At 44.1% G+C, this 27,266-nt stretch overlaps 1 protein-coding gene and 1 long non-coding RNA gene across 5 annotated transcripts in view; both read left to right on the top strand.

Moving 5' to 3' along the window:
- LOC147105612 (uncharacterized) overlaps positions 1 to 27,266 on the top strand; it is a 556,421-nt gene that overhangs the window by 274,474 nt on the left and 254,681 nt on the right. The gene's annotated exons all lie outside the window — the stretch shown is intronic.
- Positions 6,414 to 11,212, top strand: LOC147105614 (potassium voltage-gated channel subfamily A member 5-like). The gene has a single exon (XM_086010153.1). It carries the CDS (start codon positions 6,743 to 6,745, stop codon positions 8,351 to 8,353), a length of 1,611 nt encoding a protein of 536 aa, XP_085866279.1. The 5' UTR covers positions 6,414 to 6,742; the 3' UTR covers positions 8,354 to 11,212.

Here is a 27,266-nt window from a genome sequence, read left to right as displayed (position 1 = left end):
ATGGCAAAACGTTTAAAGGAGTAGAGGAGCACAGACTTAGGGGCTCAGATACACAAATCTTTACAAGCTGATAAAGCTGCAAACAACACAGGGAATCCTAAGTTTTAGAAATAGGGGCATTCCATACAAAAGCAAGGAAGTAATGCTGACACTATACAAACTATATAGGCTATAGTTAGAATGTTATGCCCAGTTTTGGGTGCCCTACTTCAGAAACAAAGTCAAGGTCATGGAGAGGATGTGGAAGAGTCACTAAGATGATACCAGGCTTTAGTTATAAGGAGCGTCTGGAGAAGCTGATCTTTTCATTAGAGCAGAGAAGGGTAAGAGGAGATCCGGTAGGGTTGTTCAAAATGGTGAGAGCTTTTGATAAAGTAAATAGGAAAAAAGTATTTTCACTGGTCATTGAGTCAATAACAAAGGACACGAATTTAATAGAATCACCAAAACAGAAGGAGGGGATTAGAAGATTTATTTTTACACAGAGAGTTATTAGGACGTGGCATGCCCGACCAGAGTGGCGGATGCAGAATCCAGAATGGCTTTTTTAAGGAAAATGGATGACTATTTGAAAAAAGAAATTAAAAGGGTATGGGGAAAGGGCAGAGGAATGAGAATAAATGGGTAGCTCTTTCAAAGAGCCAGCAATACATGATGGGCTGAATAGTTTCTTCCCGTAATGTAAAATTATATGACTCATTGTCACTGTATGCACTTTTTTTGAGGGTAATTTTAACTTTCAGCGATGGTGTAAACCCGATGATATCGGATTGGCTGCCCATTATACACCTCGCTCGATTTTCCTTCTGATTGAAGTAAGGACAATTGGGTTGGGTATAGACAGCAGATACTGGGAGCTCATGGTAGCTTGGTGCACAGCAGAGCTCAGTCTAAGGTGTATGAGCACACTGCCATCCTCCTCCTCACAGCATGGACACACATCAGCATGGGGTGCACCATCTTCTGATCATGCAAGTCCAATATGAGTACCAGACCTTGCTTGTCCGCAACATTTTAATCCAAGACCTCGTGTAGAAGACATTTACAAAGAGACACGCCCTCAATGAGATTCATTCCTCCTCCAGGACGCAGAGCAAGATTGGTGTAGGCTGGAGCCCTCTCTCCCCACTTATGCCACAAATCCATCCCACAGTTTGGATTTCACACATCTGCTGAAGGAAGAGCTTCGGTACTTTGTAGGGAAGATCATGAGGAGTCTGTCCACGACTTCCCGGTCGGTAAAGCTCCCTCCTGGAAGCGTTATTTTGTAAAACTGGATCTTTAATCTGTTAATGTTCTCAATCTATTTACATTAATATGATTCATGCCGTTCATCATTTTAAGAGGCTGGATCATATTGCCTCTAAATCTTCTGAAAACGAATTTCAGTGGTGTCAGTGCATTATAGTGTGGGGTTTGGGGTCTGAGAATCAAATTGCATGTCCATTCTGGGGAATATGCCTAAAACGTCATTATGTGCCCCCCTAATACTCGCGAGGTGTCTGTCAGTCTGACCTTGAAGAATCTTTGCTTAGGGAGAGATCTAAACAGGATTTTGCTTTTAAAAACTAAAACAAAGCCAAGCCTCCAGCTTGACTGTGAGTGTGATGCCACATAGATTCTGCAAGCTGTCAAAGTCCTGGGCTTAAAAGCTGTAAACAATTCATAATTTAAGGGTTAAGCATGACTCTGAAGTAACCATGTTTACAGTTAAGCTTTTTAAAGAGCTGGGGGTGGGAGGTCCGAAATGAACAGTTCGAATGATAGCAGGCTGGGTACACTTTGTGGGAGTCAGAAATACCAGCAGTGGGTCAGGCAATCGGGCTCTTTATGACATTGATGTGCCAAATAACGGCCTGAATCCAAGAGGTTAAAGCTTAAAACTAAAGGCTTTTATTAAGTAAGAACATGGCATCAAGTTAACACAGGGCAACCATCATTCATCATCGACCCAGCCCTTATGAGTAAGACCCAGCTCTTATAAGTGAGACTCACACCAATCTGAAGGATCCAGAGGGGCGGGGCTAGGGAGGAGCATTAGTGGTTACACCTGTAGAACATTCCAGACATTAACAAGTACAACAACAGACAATACAAATGCCAGAACACAGAGTTATTTCATCACATTCACCCCCTGCTATAGATTCAGTCTGTCAGGAGGTCTGATAGTCCTCTGGGAACGACGTAACTCTTGCTCAGGCTCCTCCTGGAGTACTAACTCCGGTTCATTCAAATTCCCAGAATCATCAGTGTTTTCCACACTGAGGGTTTGTGTCTCTGAAGGTCCAATACCACGATTGAAAACTCTACTCTCAGAGTCGAACTCTTTGAGCTCCAGCAGGTGCAAGATCTTTAATAGAGACCGTATCCTCTCGCCTATCCGGATGTTGAATGTACACATACTGGGGATTAGCATGGAGGAGTTGTACTTCCTCCACCAGTGGATCAGTCTTGTGGCCTCTCACATGTCTGCGCAACAACACAGGGCCCGTGGTCGTCAACCATGTGGGTAACAATACTCCATTAGTAGCTTTTCTTGGAAAACTAAACATCCTTTCATGAGGGGTGGCATTCGTCGCTGTACACAAAAGAGACCTTATGGAATGCAGCATGTCTGGCAGGACATCCTGCCAGCGAGAGGTCAGCAGGCCTCGCGACTTCAGAGACAGTACGATAGCCTTCCACACTGTCGCATTTTCTTTCTCGCCCATTACCACGAGGGTTATAGCTGGTAGTTCTACTCGTTGCAATCCCTTTCGATAGCAAAAACTGTCGCAATTCTTCGCTCATAAAGGAAGAACCCCTATCACTATGTATATAGTTAGGCATGCCAAACAAGGAAAACAGTTGGCAGAGGCATTTAATTACAACAGCACTAGTCACATCCGGACAGGGGATAACAAAAGGGAACCGAGAGTACTTGTCTATAATATTAAGAAAATAGACATTACGGTCGCTCGATGGAAGGGGACCTTTAAAATCAAGACTCAAACGCTCAAATGGTCGAGTTGCTTTAATAAGATGAGCTGGCTCGGACGGCTTATAGAAGCGGGGTTTGCATTCAGCACAAACACGACAGGTTCTACTCATTGTCCGGACCTCCTCAATAGAGTAGGGTAGATTGTGGGACTTAATGAAGTGGTTCATTCTGGTAACCCCAGGGTGGCAGAGTGCGTCGTGGAGACTTTGAAGCTTATCTATACCTAGACTAGCACATACTCCTCATGACAAAGCATCCGATGGCCCATTGAATACTCCAGGCCTGTATTGAATATCATAGTCATATGTTGACAGTTCTATTCACCATCTTAAAATCTTATCATTTTTGATCTTGCCTCTCTGCTTAGTATTGAACATAAAGGCCACAGATCGCTGGTCAGTAATGAGCGTAAAACGTTGGCCAGCGAGATAATGTCTCCAATACCTGACTGCTTCGATAATCGCCTGTGCCTTCTTTTCCACTGAAGAATGTCGAACTTCTGGTCCTTGCAATGTACGAGAGAAAAAAGCTACTGGTCTACCAGCTTGATTAAGAGTTGCTGCCAACGCAAAATCAGATGCATCACTTTACACTTGAAAAGGGATCTTCTCATCCACGGCACATACCACTGCCTTCTCAATGTCCCGTTTGATATTAAAGAAAGCCTCCTGAGCTTCCACCGATAGCGGAAAAGACGTCGACTTAATAAGAGGTCGGACTTTATCTGAGTAGCTAGCCACCCACTGGGCATAGCACGAGAAGAATCCCAGACACCTTCTTAAAGCTTTTACAGTGTGAGGTAAAGGTAATTCCTTAAGCGGGCGTAATCTTTCAGGATCTGGCCCGATTACCCCATTCTCCACAACGCAACCAAGAATACACAAACGTGTAGTATTGAAGGTACACTTGTTTTCGTTGTACGTCAGGTTTAACCACTTTGCAGTCTCTCGGAACGTCACGAGATTTTGATCATGCTCCCGTTGGTCGCGCCCACAGATAATAACATTGTCCAGGTACGGGAATGTTGCTTTAAATCAATGGTGGAGAACATGCGGTACTGAGCTATCTGGTTCACCATCTCTGAAATATGAGGCAAAGGATAGGCGTCTAATTGGGTATACAAGTTTATAGTCTGGCTATAATCGACCACAAGTCTTTTCTTTTCATTAGTTTTAACCACCACCACCTGGGCACGCCACGGGCTATTACTGTGTTCGATGATTCCCTCCTGTTGAAGCCTTTCCACTTCCTCTTTTATAAATTTTTTATCTTCTGAACTATACCGTCGACTCTTAGTCGCTATAGGTCTACAATTAGGAGCAAGGTTCACAAACAAAGAAGGCGGACTTACTTTTAAAGTAGAAAGGCCGCAGACTGTAAGCGGAGGCTGGGATCCACCATACTTAAGGGTGATGCTCTCATGCTGACACTGGAAGTCCAAGCCTAAAATTAAGTTCACACACAACTGAGGTAATATGAGGAGTTTAAAGTCCTTATACCCCGTATCCTTAACGATCAATGTGACTTTACAATATCCAGTTACCTCCGAAGTAAGAGACTTGGACACCATCACGATTTCACTTCGAGTAGGATACACCTTCAATGAACAGGAGTTAACAAGGTTGGGGTGTATAAAACTTTCAGTACTGCCACAGTCTATCAAACACCCAGTAGGATGACCATTAATCTTGATGTCCATCATAGATTTCGACAAGGAACACGGTATGGTCTGGTCAACCGTAACCGAGGCTAGAGTAAAACGATAGGCGGCAGCAGAAAAGACATCGGGTACAGGATTACCCTTACACACTTTACTAAAATGTCCCCGTTTCTTACATTTAAAACAGGTAGCCTCTCTGGCTGGGCACCTTTGCCTGGGGTGTTTAGATTGGCCACAAAATTAACACTTAGACCCATGGGCTACAGCCGCAACAATAGGATTAAGTGGAGGCTCCATTGGTGTTATGGATGCCTCCATACTCGGAACACACAAGGCTGAAAAAGACGCATGGGCTGATGCATACAGTTCTAAATTCTTCTGGGCTACATCTAATGATCGAGCAGTAGCGACGACCGTTTTTAAAACTAACGAGTCATTCTCGAGGAGTCTCTGTCTAATATAATTAGATCGGAGGCCAGATATGAAAGAATCGCGGATGGCTTCTTCCTGATACAATATGGCAGAGATAGCCTTGTAGTTGCAATCATTAGCCAAAGCCTTAAGGTCCTGCAGGAAATCGTCCAGGGATAGGGGTTCTTCGGGTAATTGCCTGCGAGTAGACAAAAGATACCTGGCGTATACTTTGTTAACCGACTTAAGGTACTGGGCCTTAAGGGCTGCAAGGGCCTCTTCATATGTAGTAATATCTTCAATTATAGAGTAAGTTTGATGACTTACCAAGTTGGTTAGAAGACCCAACTTGTTAACCGTCGGATCGAACGATGCGATGAAGTGTTCAAAACATCGAAGCCAATGCATAAATTTCTTTGACGCGTCTGCCAAATGGGGATCGATCCATCTTCCAAAAGTTGTTACTTAATAAAATTGATGTGCCAAATAACGGCCTGAATCCAAGAGGTTAAAGCTTAAAACTAAAGGCTTTTATTAAGTAAGAACATGGCATCAAGTTAACACAGGGCAACCATCATTCATCACCGACCCAGCCCTTATGAGTAAGACTCACACCAATCCGAAGGATCCAGAGGGGCGGGGCTAGGGAGGAGCATTAGTGGTTACACCTGTAGAACATTCCAGACATTAACAAGTACAACAACAACAGACAATACAAATGCCAGAACACAGAGTTATTTCATCACATCCATTAATACGATAGCAAAATACTGCGGATGCTGGAAATCCGAAATAACGAAATAACAATCCGAAATAGCTACCAAAATAAAACTAATAATGTCAAAAAAGCACAACAGAAAACGCTGGTAAAACTCAGCAGGCCCGGCAACATCTGTGGAGAGAGAAACAGAGTTAACGTTTCAGGTCGATGACCCTTCAGAACTGATGAAAGGTCATCGACCTGAAACGTTAACTCTATTTCTCTCTCCACGGATGTTGCCTGGCCTGCTGAGTTATTCCAGCGTTTTCTGTTGTTCTTTTTTGACATTATTAGTTTTATTTTGGTAGCTATCGAATTACCTGTCGCTGAGACACCCCTCCGCACGAGTAACAGACCGTGCGATGGAGCCTTTAAATTCTCTAAATCACTGAGCCGACAAAACTGGGGAAAGCCCTTCAATCAGCACGCCGAGTAAAGAAAACAACATGCAGTTTGCTTTTTTTTACATTCTACCTGCTTGTGTCGTTTATTGAAGTGGGACAAGGGTGATTGAGGCTGGAGCTCCGGCTTGTTTCTCAGCAATCTCTAGTGGCAGGTACCTGGGGCTGTATCTCGGACCCTTAGACAGGTGGGGGGAGGATTAGGGGGTAGGGCTCTGGGTGTAGGGCGAGGGTTAGGATTATGTGGGTAGGGTTAGGGGGAGAGGGGACTGGTAACTGGGCTCCTCATCTCAGGCACTTCGACGTCAGAGAGCGCTGGAATAATCATTTAGTTGTTGCTCATCCGGGTTCCGCTCCTGTATCCAATGGTTTGAGGTATCTCAGTGTCTTCCTCTGGGGTGGGGGCTAGTTCTTATTTCCTCTGCTCTCCTCTCTCTCTCAGCGCTCCAGCTCACCGCTGACTGATGTGTTGTTCCTGGATGTGGAAATCAGTGAGCCAACAGCGCTGCTGAATATTTAATGGCTCGGGGATGGACATAGCCCTGGTGAGGTTGGAGGACGGCGGTGCCGCTCTTGGCAACTGTCAACCAGGCAGCATCTCGGCGCATTTGGGTGTGAGCGCTGCCCCGGGCAAGGGCTGCCCCGACCCCCAGCCGCTTCCTGCCCCCTCCTCCGGCAACATGAACGACATGAACGCGGCAGGGCTGCCCGACAACCTGCTGAAAGCCGTGGACCAGGGACCGCCGGTGGACAACCTGCCGCTGCTGGAGATCAACCGCTCGGAGCGGGTGGTCATCAACATCGCCGGCCTCAAGTACGAGACGCAGCTCGGCACCCTGAGCCAGTTCCCGAACAGCCTGCTGGGCGACCCCGAGAAGAGGATGAGATACTTCGACCCCTTGAAGAACGAGTACTTCTTCGACCGGAACCGCCCGTGCTTCGACGGCATCCTGTACTTCTACCAGTCGGGCGGCAGGATCCGCAGACCCGTCAACGTCTCCATTGACATGTTCGCCGACGAGATCCGCTTCTACAAGCTGGGACCCGAGGCGATGGAGAGGTTCCGGGAGGACGAGGGCTTCATCAAAGAAGAGGAGAAGCCCATGCCCTCGCAGGAATTCCAGAAGCAGCTCTGGCTCCTCTTTGAGTACCCCGAGAGCTCCAGCGCCGCCCGGGGTATCGCCATCGTCTCCGTCCTGGTCATCGTCATCTCCATCATCATCTTCTGCCTGGAGACCCTGCCCGAGTTCCGGGATGACCGCTACAGCGCCGAGAACCTGGCGCTCAACGGCACCAGCAGCCAGATCAGCAGCAGCCTGAGCGACCCCTTCTTCATCATCGAGACTACCTGCGTGGTGTGGTTCACCCTGGAGCTGCTGGTGCGCTTCTTCGCCTGCCCCAGCAAGGCGGTCTTCACCCGGGACATCATGAACATCATCGACGTCGTGGCCATCTTCCCCTACTTCATCACGCTGGGCACAGAGCTGGCCGAGCAGCAGTCCAACGGCCAGCAAGCCATGTCCTTGGCCATCCTCAGGGTCATCCGCCTGGTCCGGGTCTTCCGCATCTTCAAGCTCTCCCGGCACTCCAAGGGCCTGCAGATCCTGGGCCAAACCCTCAAGGCCAGCATGAGGGAGCTGGGCCTGCTCATCTTCTTCCTCTTCATCGGAGTCATCCTCTTCTCCAGCGCCGTGTACTTCGCCGAGGCCGACGAGCCCCGGTCCCACTTCTCCAGCATCCCGGACGCCTTCTGGTGGGCGGTGGTCACCATGACGACGGTGGGCTACGGCGACATGAAGCCGGTCACGGTGGGGGGCAAAATCGTGGGCTCCCTGTGTGCCATCGCCGGGGTGCTGACCATCGCCCTGCCCGTGCCCGTCATCGTGTCCAACTTCAACTATTTCTACCACCGGGAGACCGACAACGAGGAGCAGGCTCAGTACCTGAAGGACGACGCCGACAGCGAGACCAGCCCTTCGGAAGAGCTGAATAAGAGCAGAACCTCCCTGGGCAAACCCTTCGAGAACAGTGATGGGGTCAACAACGGCGCGGGGGCACACCTGAAAGCCAACAGCGCCCCGGACATCAGGAAGTCCCTGTACGCACTTTGTTTGGACCCAAATACAGAAACAGACCTGTAGCTCACCCACAGGGCGTTTGAACATCACACATTAGACCTATCCGTAGAAGGACATGTTTCCAAAATAAAGACAGATCATTTGTACAAACCACAAAGGTTAGATTAGTTAGACGAGAAGGAAAATACTAATTTTATACATCACTTTATCATACTAAAGAAAATTCCAAGAGGATTGGGTGTGCATTTTGGCGCCGTTTCTTAAACTTGGGAGGAAAATGTCGATGAGACAACACCCTCAGTTACCTCCAGTTGCACATCAATATAAGAGGACAACTAGAGATTCAAGTATTTGCATAGTTATAACAGTTCCGTGTTGTATTTGTTGTGCCTTTAAATAATAGAAAACAAATGTGAAGTCTTCAAATTCCTTAAGTATTTTTTTGAATTGTTATTGTGGAGGAGGGTGTGAAGTAGTTCAGTTTAATTTTGCTGTGACGAAGAAAGGTCGTGGACTGTTTGAACTTTTGTTTTCTGGTTTATTTCTTTAAAGTTTTGTGTTTAAAAAGATAAATGAAGCAGCAGGTGAATGGAGGGGGTGGAAGATGATTTAAACACAGAGGTAGTGCCTGTAGTGAAGAGGGTTCGCAACAGTGTTTGTATTATTTGCAGTGTAGCCACCTTCCGAGAATTCAGCAGAGAAAAAAAATCCAACAGTTGGTTTTAAAAGTCCTTTGGTAATGAAGACAAAAATAGAGTACATATTTGGACAATGTAGCACATTTCTGTTCACAATATATTTTTTCAATGCCTTCATGAAACAAAGCACGAACTGATCATACATGAATTACTGAACAGTATATTTAGATAATTGGAGCTTTTCTTATTTACTTCATATTACTGGAGACTGAAATCAGCAATGCCTGCTTTTTGTACTGAATTTCCACATTTGAAAAAAGTACTAGACTCTCTCGTTGCTGGTAGAGTTGTGGAAGCAGATTGTAGAAATGTAAACCCACTTAATGTGTTGCAAACAAGCTACTGTACACAAAAGCCCAAAGGAACTTACTTGAGGATCTCCCTTGATCACATTTGTGTAAAGACCTAAGTGAATGCACTGTTTTATATTACTGCTGTAAGATATTGATTTTAAAGTCTGTGCATATTTATCCTGAACAGTAAATCTGCAAAACTGGGTTCTCAGAGAGCAAATGAAGATTTGGATTAAGTACCAGAAGTTTAACACCATAAACTGTGAAGTAATAACAGTTGACACCAGAGAGACATGAAATAACAAAACAAAAAATGACCAATACTTTTTTGAACTGGAAGTACATTGTAGATGATCACAAATCATTCTGGATTTGATACTTGCTAAGACTCATCCTTTATCTTTTGAAAATGCTTAGAGGAAGTGGACTTTTGGATAACCTTATAAGTTAGGGACTGCCTTCTAACCGCCCCAAATCTATAACCATTAAAAAAACAGATCTTGAGATATGGAAGGATTTTTTTACCAGATTCTGAACTGATATTGAGAACACCCATGTCTTCAAATGGACAAAACACCAGTCTCTTGTGAGTGGCTCACTGCTGCAGGCGAAGGATCAAAGGTTAGTCTTTTACCTTTTTATAAAAAAAGAATTTGCCTTGCCTTAAATATGTAAATAAACAAATCAGTACAAATTTAAAAGGAGTTGCACTGATTCAAGTGACCATCTTGAAAGTAAACAGTTCTGTTGAGCCACAGTGCACTGCAAAGTTAAAACATTTCTAAAAGTACATGCTATTTACATCCATGACATGTATACATAACCTTTCATTCTAATGCAGCTGTTTTGATGATATTTAATGTGCAGATAATCACTGGGTTTATCGTAAGGATCAACAAAGAACTATCATGCCAACTCCACTGTGAGCTCGTTATAGAAGGAGTTTGTAAATAGTTTATGATCTCTGTGATTCTGACATTTAAAGTTTTCTGCAGCTTTAAGTACAAAGACATTTTACCAAATAACTGGAACCATTAATTATCATTATCTATTCTATAGAGAATTTAAAAAATGTGTGGGAATGTTTTACAAGCACATACATGTGACACGGATTGAATTACCACATGGGGTGACCACACTACCAGAAATAGTGTTCTTATTTAAAATAATACATTTCAAATTTCAAAACACCCACCTGATCTGAATCAAGAGTCACCAGCATCAAAACACCTCTGCCCTGAGTGCCACTCAGCTTTTCTTAAAGCTATGTGAATAAGGGTGTTTTGGCTCATAATTTATGGGTCTTCCCGTAACATCATCATCCCCTGCACCCCATGATTAATTCCATTTAGCTCAGTATAAGTCTGTTTAAAATAAATGTTTGTATCTGTTATTTATAGCTCTTTACCATTCAACAGTATGCACATGTCAGCAGTCTCAATGTTCAGATCAATTCAGGTGGCTGACTGTTTCAACATTACAGGGTGAAGATTTTCTTTGGTTCCTGTGTGATTACAACATCATAACCACAGCAGGAAGATTTCTTCTGATCATCATTTCTAGTGAAAACATAAATACATTTTCAAAGAACATGTTTACAATTTTACTAGAAATAGTAATCAGAGGAAACCTTCCTGCTACATTACAATGTTGCAAATGAATAATGGCCAAGGAAGATCATCCTCTCTGTCATTTTATTTTGCTTGCCATTGGTTTCTATTTATTTCTTATGCACAGATACGTTTAAGGATTGTATTTTTCATTAATGATTATGCTGAATTCATTTGTATTTCATTATTTGTGAATGTTTGAGTTTAAAATGTTATTGACAGAGTATATGAAATCATATTTTATGTATTGAGTGATGTGAACAATTGTCATGTTTTATTCACTGAATTAAATTTTAATTTATAGCAAAATTACATGAAGAATGTTCCGTATCAATGCAGCATATACCTTCAAAATAAGTGTTAACACGTAACCTGTGCAGATCAAATGTTAGTAATGTGTAGGACTGGATGGTGTACTGGGTCATTTGATTAACACACTGTCTTTGAAGTGGTACCTCGGCTCAAATCCAGCTCAGACCTCTTTGATGGTTGGCCACAAGGGTCCGAAGTGTAATGAGTTTGGGCTGTGTCAATGCAGCTCCTAAGGGGGTGAATTTTCACTTTTACCGATGGGTAGTAGTGGATGGGCCATCTGTTTTAGACCCACCCAATTTGTGTTGCCATTAATGTCAGTGGAAACAAAAACTGGGCAGGGTGTTAAATGGGCAGCCTATCCGTTACCGTCTGTTCTCTGCCTGGTGGTAAAGGTGAAAGTTCACTCCAAAGGGTGCAAGTCCACAGCACAAAACTGACCACATTTGTGACTAAATTGGTCATCTCACTGAGATAGGACAGAAGGATGAACTGTGTGGGAAATGAGAAAAGTTCATAATGGCGCATAACATACTGATGCTGAAGGCAGATTGGTGAGATAGAGAAAAGGGAACTAAACTTTACACCTGTGTATCGTATACCTGATTATAGGAATGCTTAATGCTGATCTTGGATACTCAAATTGAAAAAAGTGTTCCATTCTCCAGCAGTGAATTTCCTCACTTTGATCGTCACAGAATCTTTAAAATAAAATTTCACCAAATAGCAGGTGAATGGCACAGCCTCACAGCAAGTGATCTGTTGAAATAAGTTATGTTGTTAGTGCCTATCTTAATAATAACTAATAGTGTTCCTGTAGTGTTGCTCATAGTAAATTGGATGATGCACTTTTTTGCTTGGTGTTGGTTTCTACTTATTTCTTAGGCATAAAGATTATAGTATTCTAGCATGTAGTTCACAATGTATTAGTTTGCTGCTAAGGTGAAAGTGTGTTGCATTTAAAGGCAACAGTGTCTTAATTGCTGTTAAGTAAACACTGGGTAAGGTCAGAGTTTAATTAGTCTTCAGATTGCAGGTCATAAGCATGACTTTTGTTTTTAAGTGTTATTGCTAAAATTGGTCAAAGAGATTCTGACTCCTCTGTCAGTTAAGGTATTTTCTGTTGTTTGATGATGTTTTCTGTACATTCCAAAAGATTGCATTTGTCTCTTTATGGCTTCATAATCAGTGTGATCTAGAAATCTAGGCATACGGGGCTGGAAATTCCATGGGGGTTCGCCTGATGTCCTACCTCAGAAAGCAGCATAAATGGCCGTTTTCAGCTATTAACACCATTTCTCTGGGGGTTCTGCTACTCTCCTGCTTGAGTTATGGGGAGAGACCGAGAGCACCCTCAGCAGAATTTCAGGGCCACTGTGGATCTTATGTGGCTTTGCTCATAGTAAGTTGGAATGATCTGCTGCAATATAAGGGCGGAAGCATTGTATCATGTAGCAGAAGCTTTTATTGTGTTGTTAAGTGGAAGATGTGCCCCATTGTCACCAGAAAGTAATTGCTGGGTGAAGCCATTCACAACCTGAATATCTGGAGGGGGGGGGGGGGGGTTGTGGCGAGGTCCCACACTGCTGGTGCAAGTATAGCGGAACAGAATCCCCATCTACCCATCGAAGAGGCTGCAGGCTACATCTCAAATCTTGGGTTCTGGTCATTTAGATGATGCGGGCTGCCACAAACTCCGCTCCCGAGCTACTGACTTCATCCCTCTCCCTGACAGCTGTCTGAAGCTGAACCAAACTGTTCGCAACCTTGGTGTTGTATTTGACCCCGAGATGAGCTTCCAACCACATATCCGCACCATCACGAAGGCCACGTATTTCCACCTCCGTAGCATCACCTGACTCTGTCCATGCCTCAGCTCATCTGCTGCTGAAACCCTCATCTATGCCTTAGCTATCTCTAGACTTGACTATTCCAACGCACTCCTGGCCAGCCTCCCATCTTCCACCCTCCGTAAACTTGAAGTCATCCAAAAATCTGCTGCCTGTGTCCTAACTCGCACCAAGTCCCGTTTACCCATCAGCCCTGTGCTCGCTGACCTACTTTGGCTCACGGTTAAGCAGCGCCTCGATTTTAAAATTTTCATCCTTGTTTTCAAATCCCTCCATGGCCTCCCCCCTCCCTATCTCTGTAACCTCCTCCAGCACTATAACCCAAGGAGATATCTGTATCCTCCAATTCTGCCCTCTTGCTCATCCCCGACTTTCATCGCGCCACCATTAGTGGCTGTGCCTTCAGCTGCCAAGGCCCTAAATCACTGGAATTCCTTTCCTAAACCTCTTGGTCTCTCTTTCCTCCTTTAAGATGCTCCTTAAAATCTACCTCTTTGATCAAGGTTTTGTTCATCTGCCCTAATATCTCCTTATGTAGCTTGGTGTCAAATTTTGTTTGATAACACTCTTGTGACGCGCCTTGGGATGTTTTACTATGTTAAAGGTGCTATATAAATACAAGTTGTTGTTGTTGTTGCTTATGCTGGTAAGTGTGCATCAAATGTACCTGCCCCCAAAATCCGCTGGCAGCAATGTTGGATTGGCGCTATGCCTTTCTGACATGTAAATGAAGCCCGGGAAAAGCCCAACTAAAAGTTCAGAATTTAATACTTCAGCTTCTCAGGGAGTTAATGAACCAGTTTTTGCTGGAAATTGATCCCATTAACTCACCCTATTGAGACTTTTAGGCCTTTCCTTGCACCCATGGCAAGCTTCTTCGTAACACTTACTGACTGTTGAGCGTTCCGAAGAGGCCTGGAGAGGGCGTAAGGAGTGCTGTTCCAGAGATAACCTGGGGAATACCTCAGGCAGGTTCCCTTGATGTGGGGTAGGGGGCAGGGGTGGGTGGAAGATTAGTCCTTTTCCCTCCCCCCTCCCCACTAGAATTTTAGCTGGTCTTGCTTAATGGAACAATTGCCCAGCAGAACTTAGCTCCACCCCAAATTCCTGCCCTCCACCAACCCACTGCCCAGGAATTTCAAATCCTAAGGCTGCAAAATTCGGGTCCTTTGCACCTGCTGTTAGCGCCTCCGGGGGGTGCTAATGGGGCGCAAAGGGCTTATCACCTGGCGGGGGTGCTAATAGCGCCTCCCGAGAAATTCCGCGGGGCGCTACTGAGGCGCTAGCTGGTGATGACGTCATCGCCGTGTGCTGCGACCCCTTAGCACTCTACGGCATAAATTCGGTTGCACCCTACGAGGCTGCCATGGATGGTGTCAGTGCCAGCCACGCAGATCGTGAGCCGGGCCGACCTCTGCTCGTAGGGCGCTAATTAAAGGAAGGTGCAGCTGCGACCCACGCTGCCATTTTTTTTTTGCTGACTTCCTGGTCGGCCCTCCGTGGCAGCCCTTGGCGTGGTCCGTGGCCGCCATCGCGCAGCCCGGTACCGTGTCTCAGTGCCGAGCTGCAGCCACGGCACCACGCCGCCCTGGTGGGCTAGTGTGGGCCATCGCAGGCCCTGCAGAGCTCGCAGTGTCCTTCCCCTTTAACGGAAAGGGAGGAGCGCTGAAATGCATCAGCGCAACGCGGAGCGGCTACATAGCACTCCGGCGCCCCTGTACTTACCGCCCCGAGAAAGCGCTCTGCTTCCTCACTGGGGCGGTAAGCCAAATTTAGTGGCCCGGGCGGTACTTCCGCGCCGGGCGCTAAATCACCAGCAATAATTCAGACACCGCCCCCAAACGAGGCATAACCGAATTTTGCCCCCTTAGAGTTTAATTACTTAAAGGACCAGGAGTAGGCCATTCAGCCCCTCGAGCCTGTTCCACCATTTGATTAGATCATGGCTGATATGTATCATAACTTAATCTACCCGTCTTGGTTCTGTAACCTTTATTACCCTTGCCTAACAAAAATTTATTAATCTCAGTTTTGAAATTTTCAATTGATCCCCCAGCCTCAGCAGCTTTTTGGGGAAGGGAGTTCCAGCTTTCCACTACCCTTGTTGTGAATACGTGCTTCCTGACATTACACCTCAATGGCCTAACTCTAATTTTAAGGTTGTGCCCACTTGTTCTGGATTCCACCAGCAGAGGATATAATTTCTCTCTATCTACCCTATCAACTCCATTAATCATCTTATATACCTCAATTAGATCATCCTTTAATATTCTCTATTCAAGGGAATACACCCTAGTCGGTGCAACCTGTCCTCATAATTTAACCCTTTTAGTCCAGGTATCATTCTGGAGGCTCTGTGTATTTTTATTTAAGTGTGATTATTAAGGTCAAACAGGAGGCTACAGATTTTCTGACTCTGGTATTTTCTGTTGCTGGAGAGCTTCTTTGTATATTACAAATGGTTGGATTTGTTTCCTTATACTGTTTTGAAGTACGGTGCTGAGATTTGATGTGAGACTTGAATCATGATAGACATCAAATGTGCGCTAAAGGTATTGTTTTTAATATAAAATATTATACAGATAGATAAAACAAAATACCTTATTCAGTACTAAAAATGAAATCAACATAAATACCTTATTTAAAAAAAATAAGTTACCTTGTAAGGCCAGTTTTATGCCATTGACTTAGACGATCAGCTCTTGATTTAATGGCTTTTGTTGCTTTCGAGTCTGTTGCTAGGAGATGCACAGATTGTCTACCTCTTTGGTTTTCCATTTCTTCCTGTAGCATATTAGCTCATGTGTGCCTGCTGCTTTTCCCTGGCATCCTGGCTTCAATTGCCAACTCGCCATGGAGGGGTATCCCAACTACTCTACAACAAGGTGCATTAGTGAATCAGCACACTGTGACGGCAGGCAACCACATAAATACATTATTCAGCAGGAAGCTCTCATTCCTACTTCAGATTATTATCCGTTCCATTTGACTGCAGTTTATGGATTAGACAAACCGATCAAAAATGATCATCTTTTTGAAAGTTAAAAGTAATACTTTGAAAGATTTTAAACTATAATTATTAGATTAGTTATTTTAGTATTTTGAACATCTTCATAAGAACATTTGCAAGTCACAATAAGTAGTAAATAGTATTTTTTTTAAAGAATCCATCTTTATACTGGAAACAAATACTATAGATAGAAATAGTGCCAGTTATAGCATGATGTCCCAAATAATTACTTTAATTACATGGACAAGCAAGCAATCCGGACAATAGTATATGACTGGCACTGTGTATAGATTCTTTTCATGTCATTCATTTTACATTCAGAATTAATAGAAATGTATCAGTCGGTTGCGTTGGCAAATCGGCTTTATCAATAGACCATTGAAACAAACTAAATAAATATAATCTGTCTGCTAATGTTTCATTCCATGAAAATGGTTCATTGGTTTGCAGTTCGTGAAAATGAAAAATAATGATCAGAGCGTGATTAATTATTCAGTTATTTTGTTCCACACAAACATATAAAGGTAGAGTATCTGCATTTGCACTGATGATAGAATAGTTTAATTAACTTATTGTCAAACTGGTTGCAAGCCAGGAAATGTTTGTGTTCTCATATCATATGATGACATTTGCCTTCCCCTAGTTTTTTTCTGTATTTTTATTCATTTTTTCTGTATATTTTGTTGTACAAGCATGCATAAAAGGAGTGGAAACAACAAAAATATTCTGTACTTTTACTGGTTCCTCCTTATTTGTATGGATACAGAAAAATATCATCACACTATAATATTTATAACTATCACTAGTTAATTTCTGAAGCGAAGCAAGGTTAGAGGGCAGGAAATTATTGGACCAGGGTGCCCAAGGTGCATAAATGTAATTCAGTTCCCATTGTACTGAAGTAAGCCCCCAAAGTGCAGACCAAGTGATATACAAGGTCGATGTCACCGGCTTGTTGTAAGAAAGACAGACCAACTAATTGAAGTCACAATGGTTTATTCAGGCCTGGGGAGAACCTTTCAGATCGCTGTCTGAATCCGACTTCACCGATATCCTAGCAACGTTCACAATTATACAAAAATCAAACCCCTGCCCTAGGGGCGGGTGCAAAGCTTATCAGCATATACAGAGTTATAGCTAAATGGCAATTATAAACCGTAACATTTAATCCTTCCTGCAGCCTACATACTCGCCATTCTGTTATCAGTTGGTCCTGTCACCTTTTGTGACTGGGGCCTCATCTTAATTGCTTTACAACCGTCCAGTTGTCTCTAGCGAGGTGGTTTGCTTGTTACATGTTTTCTTAAGATAACAGTCCTCGTTCAATCTCTGCAAAGCACAGATCGTGACCTTGTCTTGGGTTGCTTCTGCATACTTTGATGTAATGGAACCCTGTTGTGAGTTTACGAACAAACAAATTCTTAGCTATGTTATCTTGTATGTGTTGCCTCGCCTGGCCGAACAGACATCCTCCCTAATCTTCCCACGAGTTGCTCTGCAGTTTAATTTCTCAGCATTCGAAGTCACTTAATCATGTTTTTAAAGCTTAGCTGGGTAAATGCAATATACAGACCCATATATCGTTTAACTCAGGGTATGAATTAACTCATTACCTCCACCTTGTACATTGGTGCTACATTATACATATTCTAACATAAAAATTAAAGTATAATAGTAATTTGGTTACTTCAGTACTATCAAATAGTCTGTCCTTTATTCTTTTACTTCTAGTCTAAATTCATTAATAATGGAACCTGCCTTTGTAAACTTGCCACCAGTGGCAGAGCTAGATTTGGCCGACTTGGGGGAGGGTTGAACTGAAGATAAGAACATAAGAAATAGGAGCAGAAGTAGGCCAATCGGCCCCTCGAGCCTGCTCCACCATTCAATAAGATCATGGCTGATCTGATCCTAACCTCAAATCTACTATGACTCTCCATCACACCTGAACCCATGTGATCTCCCAGGAGAGGCAAAAAACCAGATAAAAAACCCAATGGCCAATTTGGGAGAAAAAATCTGGGAAATTCCTCTCCGACCCATCTAGGCGATTGAAACTTGTCCAGGAGATCACTCTGTCCCTGTATTTCCTACAGTACTTACCTTCTCCAAATCGAAGGCTGAGTCAGAAACCGCATAGACTTGCAAGTTGAACTGAAAGGCTGAAGACAGGTGACAGATATTCCTGGGAGAGAAATGGAGGCGGTCCTCCAAAGTCTTGTTGGCTGACCTCAGATGGATTGGGAGTTCATGACTCCCACTGGCTCCGCCACTGCTTGTCACACTATAATTACATCCTCCTGCCACTGGTGGTGCTGCAGGACCTCCAGTTGTGGGGGTGGTGCGGGGCAGTGGAGAATGTAATTATAGCACAAAAAGTTTACATACGGCTGTTTCCATTATAAATGTGGACATAGGAATTTAGAATGGAAAAACGTTGATAGTGAGTGCACATAGACGTAAGATTTTTAAGCTATAGATATTCCCCAATTTTCATTTTATTTTTCACATCCATTTTTTTTCTATCTGCTGTTTCTTCTTTCCTTCCTCTCTTTCTTAAGTTTGATGTTTGAATTTCCCCATTTTTCTCTCTGTTAATATTTCTGATATTTTTCATTCTTTCCTGTCCGGATGTGTTCTGTCACTTTCTCTCACTATCCACTCCTCTCCCTTTCTGCTTTACCGCTTCTCTTCATTTCTGTTACTCAGTCGCAGCCACCTAGTCACTGCTAACACTAGGAGATATCCCATGAGTCTTGCTGTCATATGATATTTATAAAGTGAGCACACCTGATTATATAACGCATGAGGGATGAAGTCATGTGTGTGTTATCTCCAATTGAGCTCACAAGTTGCACAAATGTTACGTCACAGTGTTCTATTTATGCACTGGCCAATTGAATATTAAACATTTTTAAAAGTTGCATTAAATGAAGAACAAATCTATATGCTGAGCACCTACAAACATACATAGAATTGTACAGGAATATAAAGTTGGGGGTTACATACATATGAGGCTAGGTTGTTCCAGACGCTGCTGAGTATCATGAGCCCTACAGATAAAAACAGAACATTCTGGAAATGTACAGTAGATGAGTCAGCATCTGAAAGATAGGTCAATATTTCAGGTCGGACCCTACATCAGAACTCAGTGCTTTTCCAGCATTTTCTATTTACTTCAGGTTTCCAACATTCACGGTTTTTTGCTTTATCGCTGTCATGAAGTTACAGCTGGGGACTCTAGCTGATTGTTCCCTTGCTGGTACCCAGTCGAGCATCATCTGAAATCTCCATGGAGAATATGATGTGTGATGCTGGGATTCTGGGTGGTGACTCTGAATGTGCTATGTGAGGGTATGTGGCATGAAGCTTATATCAGGACAACACCCTCATCCTTTTCTTTTGAGTTGTTTCGTGCTTTTAATAATATCTGCAACTAACTTTGAAAGGGTTAGTGGTTAACAGAAATATTGCATTCTGTTAACCACTAATGCAGTGATATAAGCCTAGTAATTATTGTTGCTAATAACAGTAAATGAGCAGGTAGCATTTTCCTCTGTATACTATTTTATACAGGTGTTAAAATAGTGACTAGAGCAATGCCATACAAATATAAGTGTTTTCCTGTTCATATCACCAACAGTAAATTCTAGGCTATAATGTACAAAGTCAAAATGATCACAATAAACAAGGAACCCCATTAGTACCAATCATTAAAAATAAAGTAATTGAAAAAGAAAATTTTATACCCTTATGTTCCTTTGCACCTATTTTTAATTGAACAGCGAATATTGATGCAATTATCAGAGGGCTTGATTGAGAGGTATGGGAGTGGAATTAACATACTTAGTTGAGGGAAATACCCAGAGTAAATGATTTTAACTCTATTAATTCAGCTCCCTGACATTGTTGGTCTTAGTAAATACTCCAGACTAGGATATTATTATCATTTGATTTTAAACAACAATCTTCAACAAATAAATGGAGCTAGATTCCAGTTATTTTTGAGAAGGTATTAAAATTATTCTTAATAATCTTCAAATGGTTCATTTATAATGAGAAGACATTAGCTATGTACTCAAGCAATGTAAATTTAGCAATTCTACTGCTCACCCTTCTGTACTGTGTTGCTTTCTTTGTTGCTCAGAAGTGAGTTGAGAAGGATAGGACAGTCCGTTACTGCTGCAGCACACCGTCTTCAGAACCTGTAACCCCTGAGTGTTTAGCATTTCGTTATTCTTTGCTAAGGTTGGTTATTTATGAGGCCAATTATTGAGTTCCTAGCTTTTAAATTTATCTTTGTGCTCATCAAGGGTGAGTGATGTCCTTTTGATGTTTCACCTTGTCTGATGATGTCATTCACCTTAGAACCATAGGCCTAGAAATTGGGTTGGGGCGCCAAAGTGGCGCCAAAGTCGCCTGAGCGCAGGATTTAGCGCAGTGTTCGAGGCTTTAGCGATCGTCAGATATTCAGTTTCATTGCCCCTAGAGGGAGACGGGGCGAGGCTCGAGGCGCTCCGCGTCCCTCTTAGGGCGCTGAAACTGAATATCGCAGTGCAACGTGCCGCAGCGCCACACGCTGCGGCACGGCACGCTGCGGCACTGCAGGCCTTCCTCCCATTGTTAAGGGGGAGGGGCCTGCACCAGCGCGATCCCCGCTCGCGAGTGCCGGCAAACGAGCCCGGCACCAAGGAGAAGTGCTGGGCTCTCGGGAAACAGCCGGCAATGCCGCGGGGGGGGTGTGGGGGGGGGCGTCAGGAGGCCGGGGACAGAGGTGCCGCCCTGCACCTCCACCTTAACTTGCGCCGCTGCCGGCACAGTAAGGCCCCGTGAACCGGGCGCGGGTAGCGAACGGCGCAACTGCGGCGTTCGCTACCAAATATTGCAAACGGGGGCGCGAATGGGGCGCTGTGCACACCGATGACATAATTGGTGGTGGCGCAGCGCAAATGGCTAACGCCACCATTAGCGCCCCTGCTGAATATCGCGGGAGGCGCAGCCAGTGGCGCTACAGCCACTGACTGCCTCTTTAGGCGCTAACAGGTGGCGTTACTCATCCAATTTTCCCCCCATAGAATCATAGAATGATATAGCACAGAAGGAGGCCATTCGGCCCACTCTTTGGTAGAGCTATCCAACTAGTTCCACTCCCCTCTCTTTCCCCAATGCCCTGCATATTTTTTCCCTTCAAGTATTTATCCAATTCCCTTTTGAAAGTTACTATTGAATCTGCTTCCACGACCCTTTCAGACAGCGCATTCCAGATCACAACAACTTGCTGTGTAAAAAACGAGTTCCTCCTGTCGCCTTTGGTTCTTTTGCCAATCATCTTAAATCTGTGTCCTCTGGTTACCGACCCTTCTGCCACTGGGAACAGCTTCTCCTTATTTACTCTATCAAAACAGTTCATGATTTCCTCTTAACCTCTGCTCTAAATTTTGTTTGATAACGCTCCTGTGAAGCACCATGGGACATTTTACTACGTTAAAGGCGCTATATAAATACAAGTTGTTGTTGTAAGAAGAACAACCTCAGTCTCTCCAGATATCTGAAGTCCCTCATCCCTGGTACCATTCCAGTAAATCTCCTATAGAATCCTAGAATAGTGCAGCACAGAAGGAGGCCATTTAACTCCCTAGAAACCCTGAGCTTGAGTTTGAAGTACCGGAGGCACTTCCTGCACACATGGTTATCCAGGACATGAGAAGCATCCTGGAGTTCCCACATGGCACTGGAATTGCAGGCAACAGGTCTCAGCTGTCCCATCACTTTACTTAAAAGTCTATTTACTTATGTTATATATATTTTAAGTTTAATATCCCCTTACTCCTATCTATTATTCAATTATTTATATATACCAGATTTTTATTAAAGTACATCCTTCCCCCTCAGCACTGAATTCCCACTCTCACCCAATTCCTATCACCACTCTGTTTAGCAAGCACTCGGTTTAGCAGATTCTCCCAGCTCTGTGTGCACAGCCTTCTTATTCAAATGTGCATTTTGCAGAGAAAGAGGAGCCTCAGCTGCCTATTTTAAATAAATCAAATAAGGCTGACACTGGGTTGTCCCAGTCTCATTACCAGGAAAACAAATTTACACGTGCCCCCTTGCAAGGAGGCACAATAGTAAAACAATTTAAACATAAAGTTTACTTTAAGCAAAAGCAAAAGGAAACTTATAACCTAAATCACAATATTATTGTGGGTGTCAATGAGACACGGGGTAGAGATTTGTCTTGGGTGGTAGCACTAAACAGACGGTATCGCATCGACTGCCCGTTATACTCCCCGCTTGATACTCCATTCCATTGACTTCAGGAGAACTGAGTATCAACTGGGGCATCTAACAGGCGGCTGGTGCAAAATCGTCTGTTTAACACCTCCGCCCAAGACAAATCTCGACTGCTTTCTATTCCTTGTGGTGTGCTGAGGAATGGAAGTCTTCTCATGTTGGGCATCAGTGTTAAATCAGGGACAGTGAGGTGCAGAACAAAGCTCTCTTCACTCTGCCCCAACCAGGTGCCTCAGTCCCAACCTCGGGAGCACAGCTCTACAAAATCAGTGTCATATTTTTCCCCCATTTCCCACATCAGTCATTCTTAAACCTGATTGCGTAACATTGTCAAATAGTTCAAATTGTGGGCGGTTCTATGTTGCAGACCTACTGATCACTGAAGAATGCCCAACACATCTCACATACGTGCTTAATTTCTATCTTTGTCCCTTTGGTATGTGTGTAAGTCTCTCCAGAACACCATGAAACACAGTCTTCTCTCTTGAATGTACTGTTAGCTATAATTCATGCATACTCGCCTCTACATTGTCAATGTTCAAATGCAGATGCAACTCCCACATCTCCTGTTTGAGCAGCTTGGCAACATCACTAGGTAAAGCAGAGATATGTCTAACCCATTGGAACACCACAAATAAAATCTTCTCTGTAAACTGACAGGAAAATGAGACAAATATTTGCCAATAAAATACCTGGAATTAAACACCCACATTAGATTATCAGGTAATAATAAAAAGCATTAGTGCTCACTGTTGCTTACAATTCTATTAATACTCATGGTTCTTTCGTAAAACATTAACGTTCACATATTTTTACTAATGCATTACCGCTCTGATTGCTCCTTACTAATGCATTATGCTCACTACTCCTTGCTTAGTATTAGTGCTCACTCTCCCTTACTAAATGTATTCGTGCTCGTTGCCACTTACAATGGTATTAGTGCTCACTAAGCATTACAAGTGTATTAGTACTCAATTCTCTTTACAAAGATATTTGTGCTCACTGCCCCTTACTAAGGTATTAGTGCAGACTGCTCTTTGCTAATGTATTAGTGCTCATAATGTATTGGTGCTCATTGCTCCTTACTAATTCGTTGCATTATGTGTGATTTATTTTTGGTGACTATGGTGCCCTCAATTCTAGGGTGATTTTAACCCTACTCACTCAGCAGAAACCTGGCAGGTGGGCAGTTAAAATCGCCCTGGCTCTTCCCTTTATGAAGTGATTGCACCATCTGCAATTTTGAACTGCTCTCCTGAACAAGCAGCAAAGACACGCGCCCGGAGCCAACAAGGTCCTTCTTTACATACGCATGTTGCAGCCCGATTACATCGAGACTTGACTGTCATTTTAACTCAGGTCTGAGCGGAGACTCCACCTGGAGTTAAAATTCGGGCCATAGTTCTCAAACAGTCTATGATTCCACTGGATGGTTAATCGTATTTAAATTTAAACACATTTCATTCATTGTAGGCTTAAGCGAATGACTGAACTAATGGTAGAGGTCATGTTGTAAGCGTTACTATATGACATTTAAACAAATGAAGTATAAAAATTATGCACAGTTTCTCCCTCCACTTATAATAATTCCAATTCTTACAAATTAGGAAATTAATAAAGTATTTCTGGAAATGAAAGCTGATTTCTAAATTACAATAACTTTAAATATTACTCATTCCAAGGACTCTGCATCATCGCCATAGTAACTTAATAAAAGCGATGGAAGATCATAATATAGGTTAATTATGCCTTCTTTTGATAAATGCATTCATATACTTAGTAATTTAAAGAAGCAAAACTGCCCAATTAAATTAAATTTAAATCCAGTAATGCAGGCACCAATCATTACAAACTTTAATTGTCCCATTTATTACAATTTTGATTTGCCAATATTTTATTTGAAATTTCTTTTGGTTCATTTACGACCTGCTCAGGTTCCAAAGTTTAACATGTTAACTTTTTCTACATGGGACTGGCCAATCGATAGTACTTTGTGTGATGCAACAATGACTCTTGTCATCAGAGCTACCAACACTGGGCAGACTCTAGGGGTAGATCTTAACTTTGTGCGATAGTGTATAACGGGTGATAGCGAGTCGGCAGCCCGTTTTACATCTCTCCCATTGAAGTCAATGGAAATAAAAATTGGGAGAGTTATAAAATGGGCTGCCGACTCGCTATCACCCATTTTACACTATCGCACAAAGTCATAAGTTACCCGTACACATGATATTAAAAGTTGTGAGTCAGTTGCATACCCAAGGCATCGTGTCCTACCAAAATAATAAATGTGGTTTAAATCAGAAAGGTCTATCCGTCACACAGCTCATAGGAGCTGGCCTGGCAAACGTAAGTGCCAAGGACAATCATCGGTTGACTAAGTTCTAAGTTAATGAGCTTGAGAAATAGTTGGAATCATTCTGTCCTATACGGTGGGGAGGAAAGATTCCTAGAACATACAGGGCAGGAGGTGGTCACCTGGTAACCAGAGAGAAATATTGATGTAGAGAAAGAAAAGTGATTACTGGGGGTGTTAGGGAGGAAGGAAAGAGGACTCAGGTTGTTTGATAGGTATACAGTGCCGACAAAGACAATGGGCTCGATTTTGCCAGGCCTGAGGAGGCGGGATTGGAGACATGTGAGGTGTTAAAATTGCAAAAAATGACGGGCGGCTCAGATCCCGCCACAAGCCCGCCTCCGAGCAATTTTCCCAGAATCGGGGTTTCAGACCCCATTTCCATCCCGTCTCCAAGAGGCGGGATAGGCCCTTAAGGCCCTTAAGAACCAGTTAATTGCCTCTAAAATCTCATTTTTGAGAGGCCTTTCTGATTTTAACACATTTCCCCCGTCCTGCACGTCTCCTCTGGAACACGCCAGTTAATCCTGGTGGCCTCACAGTTGGATTGCTTACTAACAGCTGCAGCTCCACCATTAAAAAGGAATTTTCACCAATGATCATTTGCAGGTCGCAGAACTTTGTTGTCTCAGGTCTGGAGGAACTTTTAGCAGGCCTACTCGTTGTGGAAGTTTGGAGCCTGACTCCCATCTCCAGTGTGACCTCCTGGGAAACCCCTCCCCCCACCTTGACTGAGCGCTTCCTCAACTGAGGCATATACCAGAAGCATGGGAACCATTTATTTCCTTTCCTCCTGGACATCAGATTCGGATGAAGACCAGCCGCAGCAGCAGCAGAACCATGAACAACAGCAGCACCAACAGCAGCAGCAACAACAGGAGCGCCAAGCTGCTGCTCACCCACCTGAAGCTGCACAGGCCAGAAGGCGCCAGCGCGCGACCACATTGCTGCCCGGGATGCAAGGGACGCACTCATGTTGGCCAGATTTGCTTAGCCTGCACAATCAAACACTTTTGCCTCGCACCTTCTTACCAGGGCATCAACAATGGATAAGAACCTGCGGATTCCTATCACTCTGACCACCATACTAACAATTGCAAGTCGCTCTAAGCCCTCAACGTGGAAATCCCATTTGCGAAATGACACAGGCTACAACTTCAACAGTTTGCCATCAGAATTTTTTATCACCACAAACAACTGATGGCATTTCAGAAATAAACACAACAAAACACCCAAGTGACTACCCTTGTGACTATTTGTGCAGTATCTTTCTCTTACGCGTGCTCCTACGTGATGCTTCCCCTGTGGCTTCAGCAGATGTGGAGGCCCGTTGCTCACTTTCTTGCTGCTCCTGTCTCGACACCTTTGGCGGGCATCCTCTGAGGTTGCGAACGTGTGAGGGCTCGGCAACAGTCTGCTGCTCCTACGGCTGTGCAGGGGCTGAGACGCTGATCTCAGTTGGGTGAGAACTCTGGTGGGGCTCTGACCGAGGGCTTTGCAGTGGCATGGTCGTGTGAGCGCTTGGAGAGGAGCTCCCACTTCCTTGTTGTCTGCCACCAACATCCCTCTCATGGGTCAGCCCCACTTCAGAGCTAGCAAGTGGCTTGACAGCATCTTGCTGCACTTCAGGGGGGCCATGAGGACCCATTTCTGCACTGGAAGTCCTACTCCAGTGGACTTCCATGAAGGTCTGGTTTCTATGCTCAATAGCTGACCATCACTCCTCAAGAGATGTCAGTCTATTCTGAACAATGACCATGTTTTCAACACTCTGGCAACTTAGCTTCTCCATGGCCGTAGCCATCCTTTCCACAAAAGTTGCCATCCTTTCCGTGGTGATGCGTTCATGCGCCAATGCCTCCTCAAAGGCTCTGCTCATGTTCGCGATGGACTCCTCCATTCACTCCACACTCACAGCAACCCTGGAGACAAAACCTGCCAGAGACTGTTGCACCTGGAGTTCCAGCACCGCTCTCCTTCTGGATGGACCTGGAGGCACAGGGTCGACATGCAGCTGAGCCGAGTTGGCAGAGTTCTGCGCCCTTCGACGAGGACTTTCCACTGCTGTCCCTGTCTCCACCATCTGCTGATGCTCACTTGTAAGCTGTGATACACCAGGTGACAACACTACTCTATCACGCGAAGGTCCCACCGAGATGTGAGTGTCTGCGCTGGTGCTGGGTGTGCTGAATTCTGCTGACGCTGTGCCCTCAGAGGTTGCAGCTTCCTCTGAGGAGTCTTGAGGCTCAGGCTGTTCCTCCTGAACATTGGGGATGGGGAATGTCGATGGTCCTGTGGGGGAGTAAAGGAAAGAGTTAGAGATGTGCAGAATTGTGCAGATAATCATAAGTCAATCTTTTATAGCATCAGAATCATTGTCAGTCACTCATGCAATGTCAATGAGAGAGATGCCAAACTATTCTGTTTCCAGCTTGCTGTGATGCGCCCGTCTGTCCATCCCCCACTTGCAAATCGTCCTCGACACCGGCGATTTCCAGGGCCGCCTCCTCCAAGGTGGTGAGCTGGGTTTCTGAGGGTGGCCCTCCTCCTGTC

Source organism: Somniosus microcephalus, chromosome 17 (genome assembly GCF_052327205.1).
Source record: "Somniosus microcephalus isolate GS21.2 chromosome 17, FLI_Smic_1.0, whole genome shotgun sequence".
Classification (NCBI taxonomy): domain Eukaryota; kingdom Metazoa; phylum Chordata; class Chondrichthyes; order Squaliformes; family Somniosidae; genus Somniosus; species Somniosus microcephalus.
The sequence above is the reverse complement of the archived record's forward strand: the minus strand, read 5'-3'. Positions and strand labels throughout refer to the sequence as shown.

What these genes read in the sequence shown, in the direction of transcription:
- LOC147105614 (XM_086010153.1), top strand. Translation starts at nt 6,743, where the DNA reads ATGGACATAGCCCTGGTGAGGTTGGAGGACGGCGGTGCCGCTCTTGGC.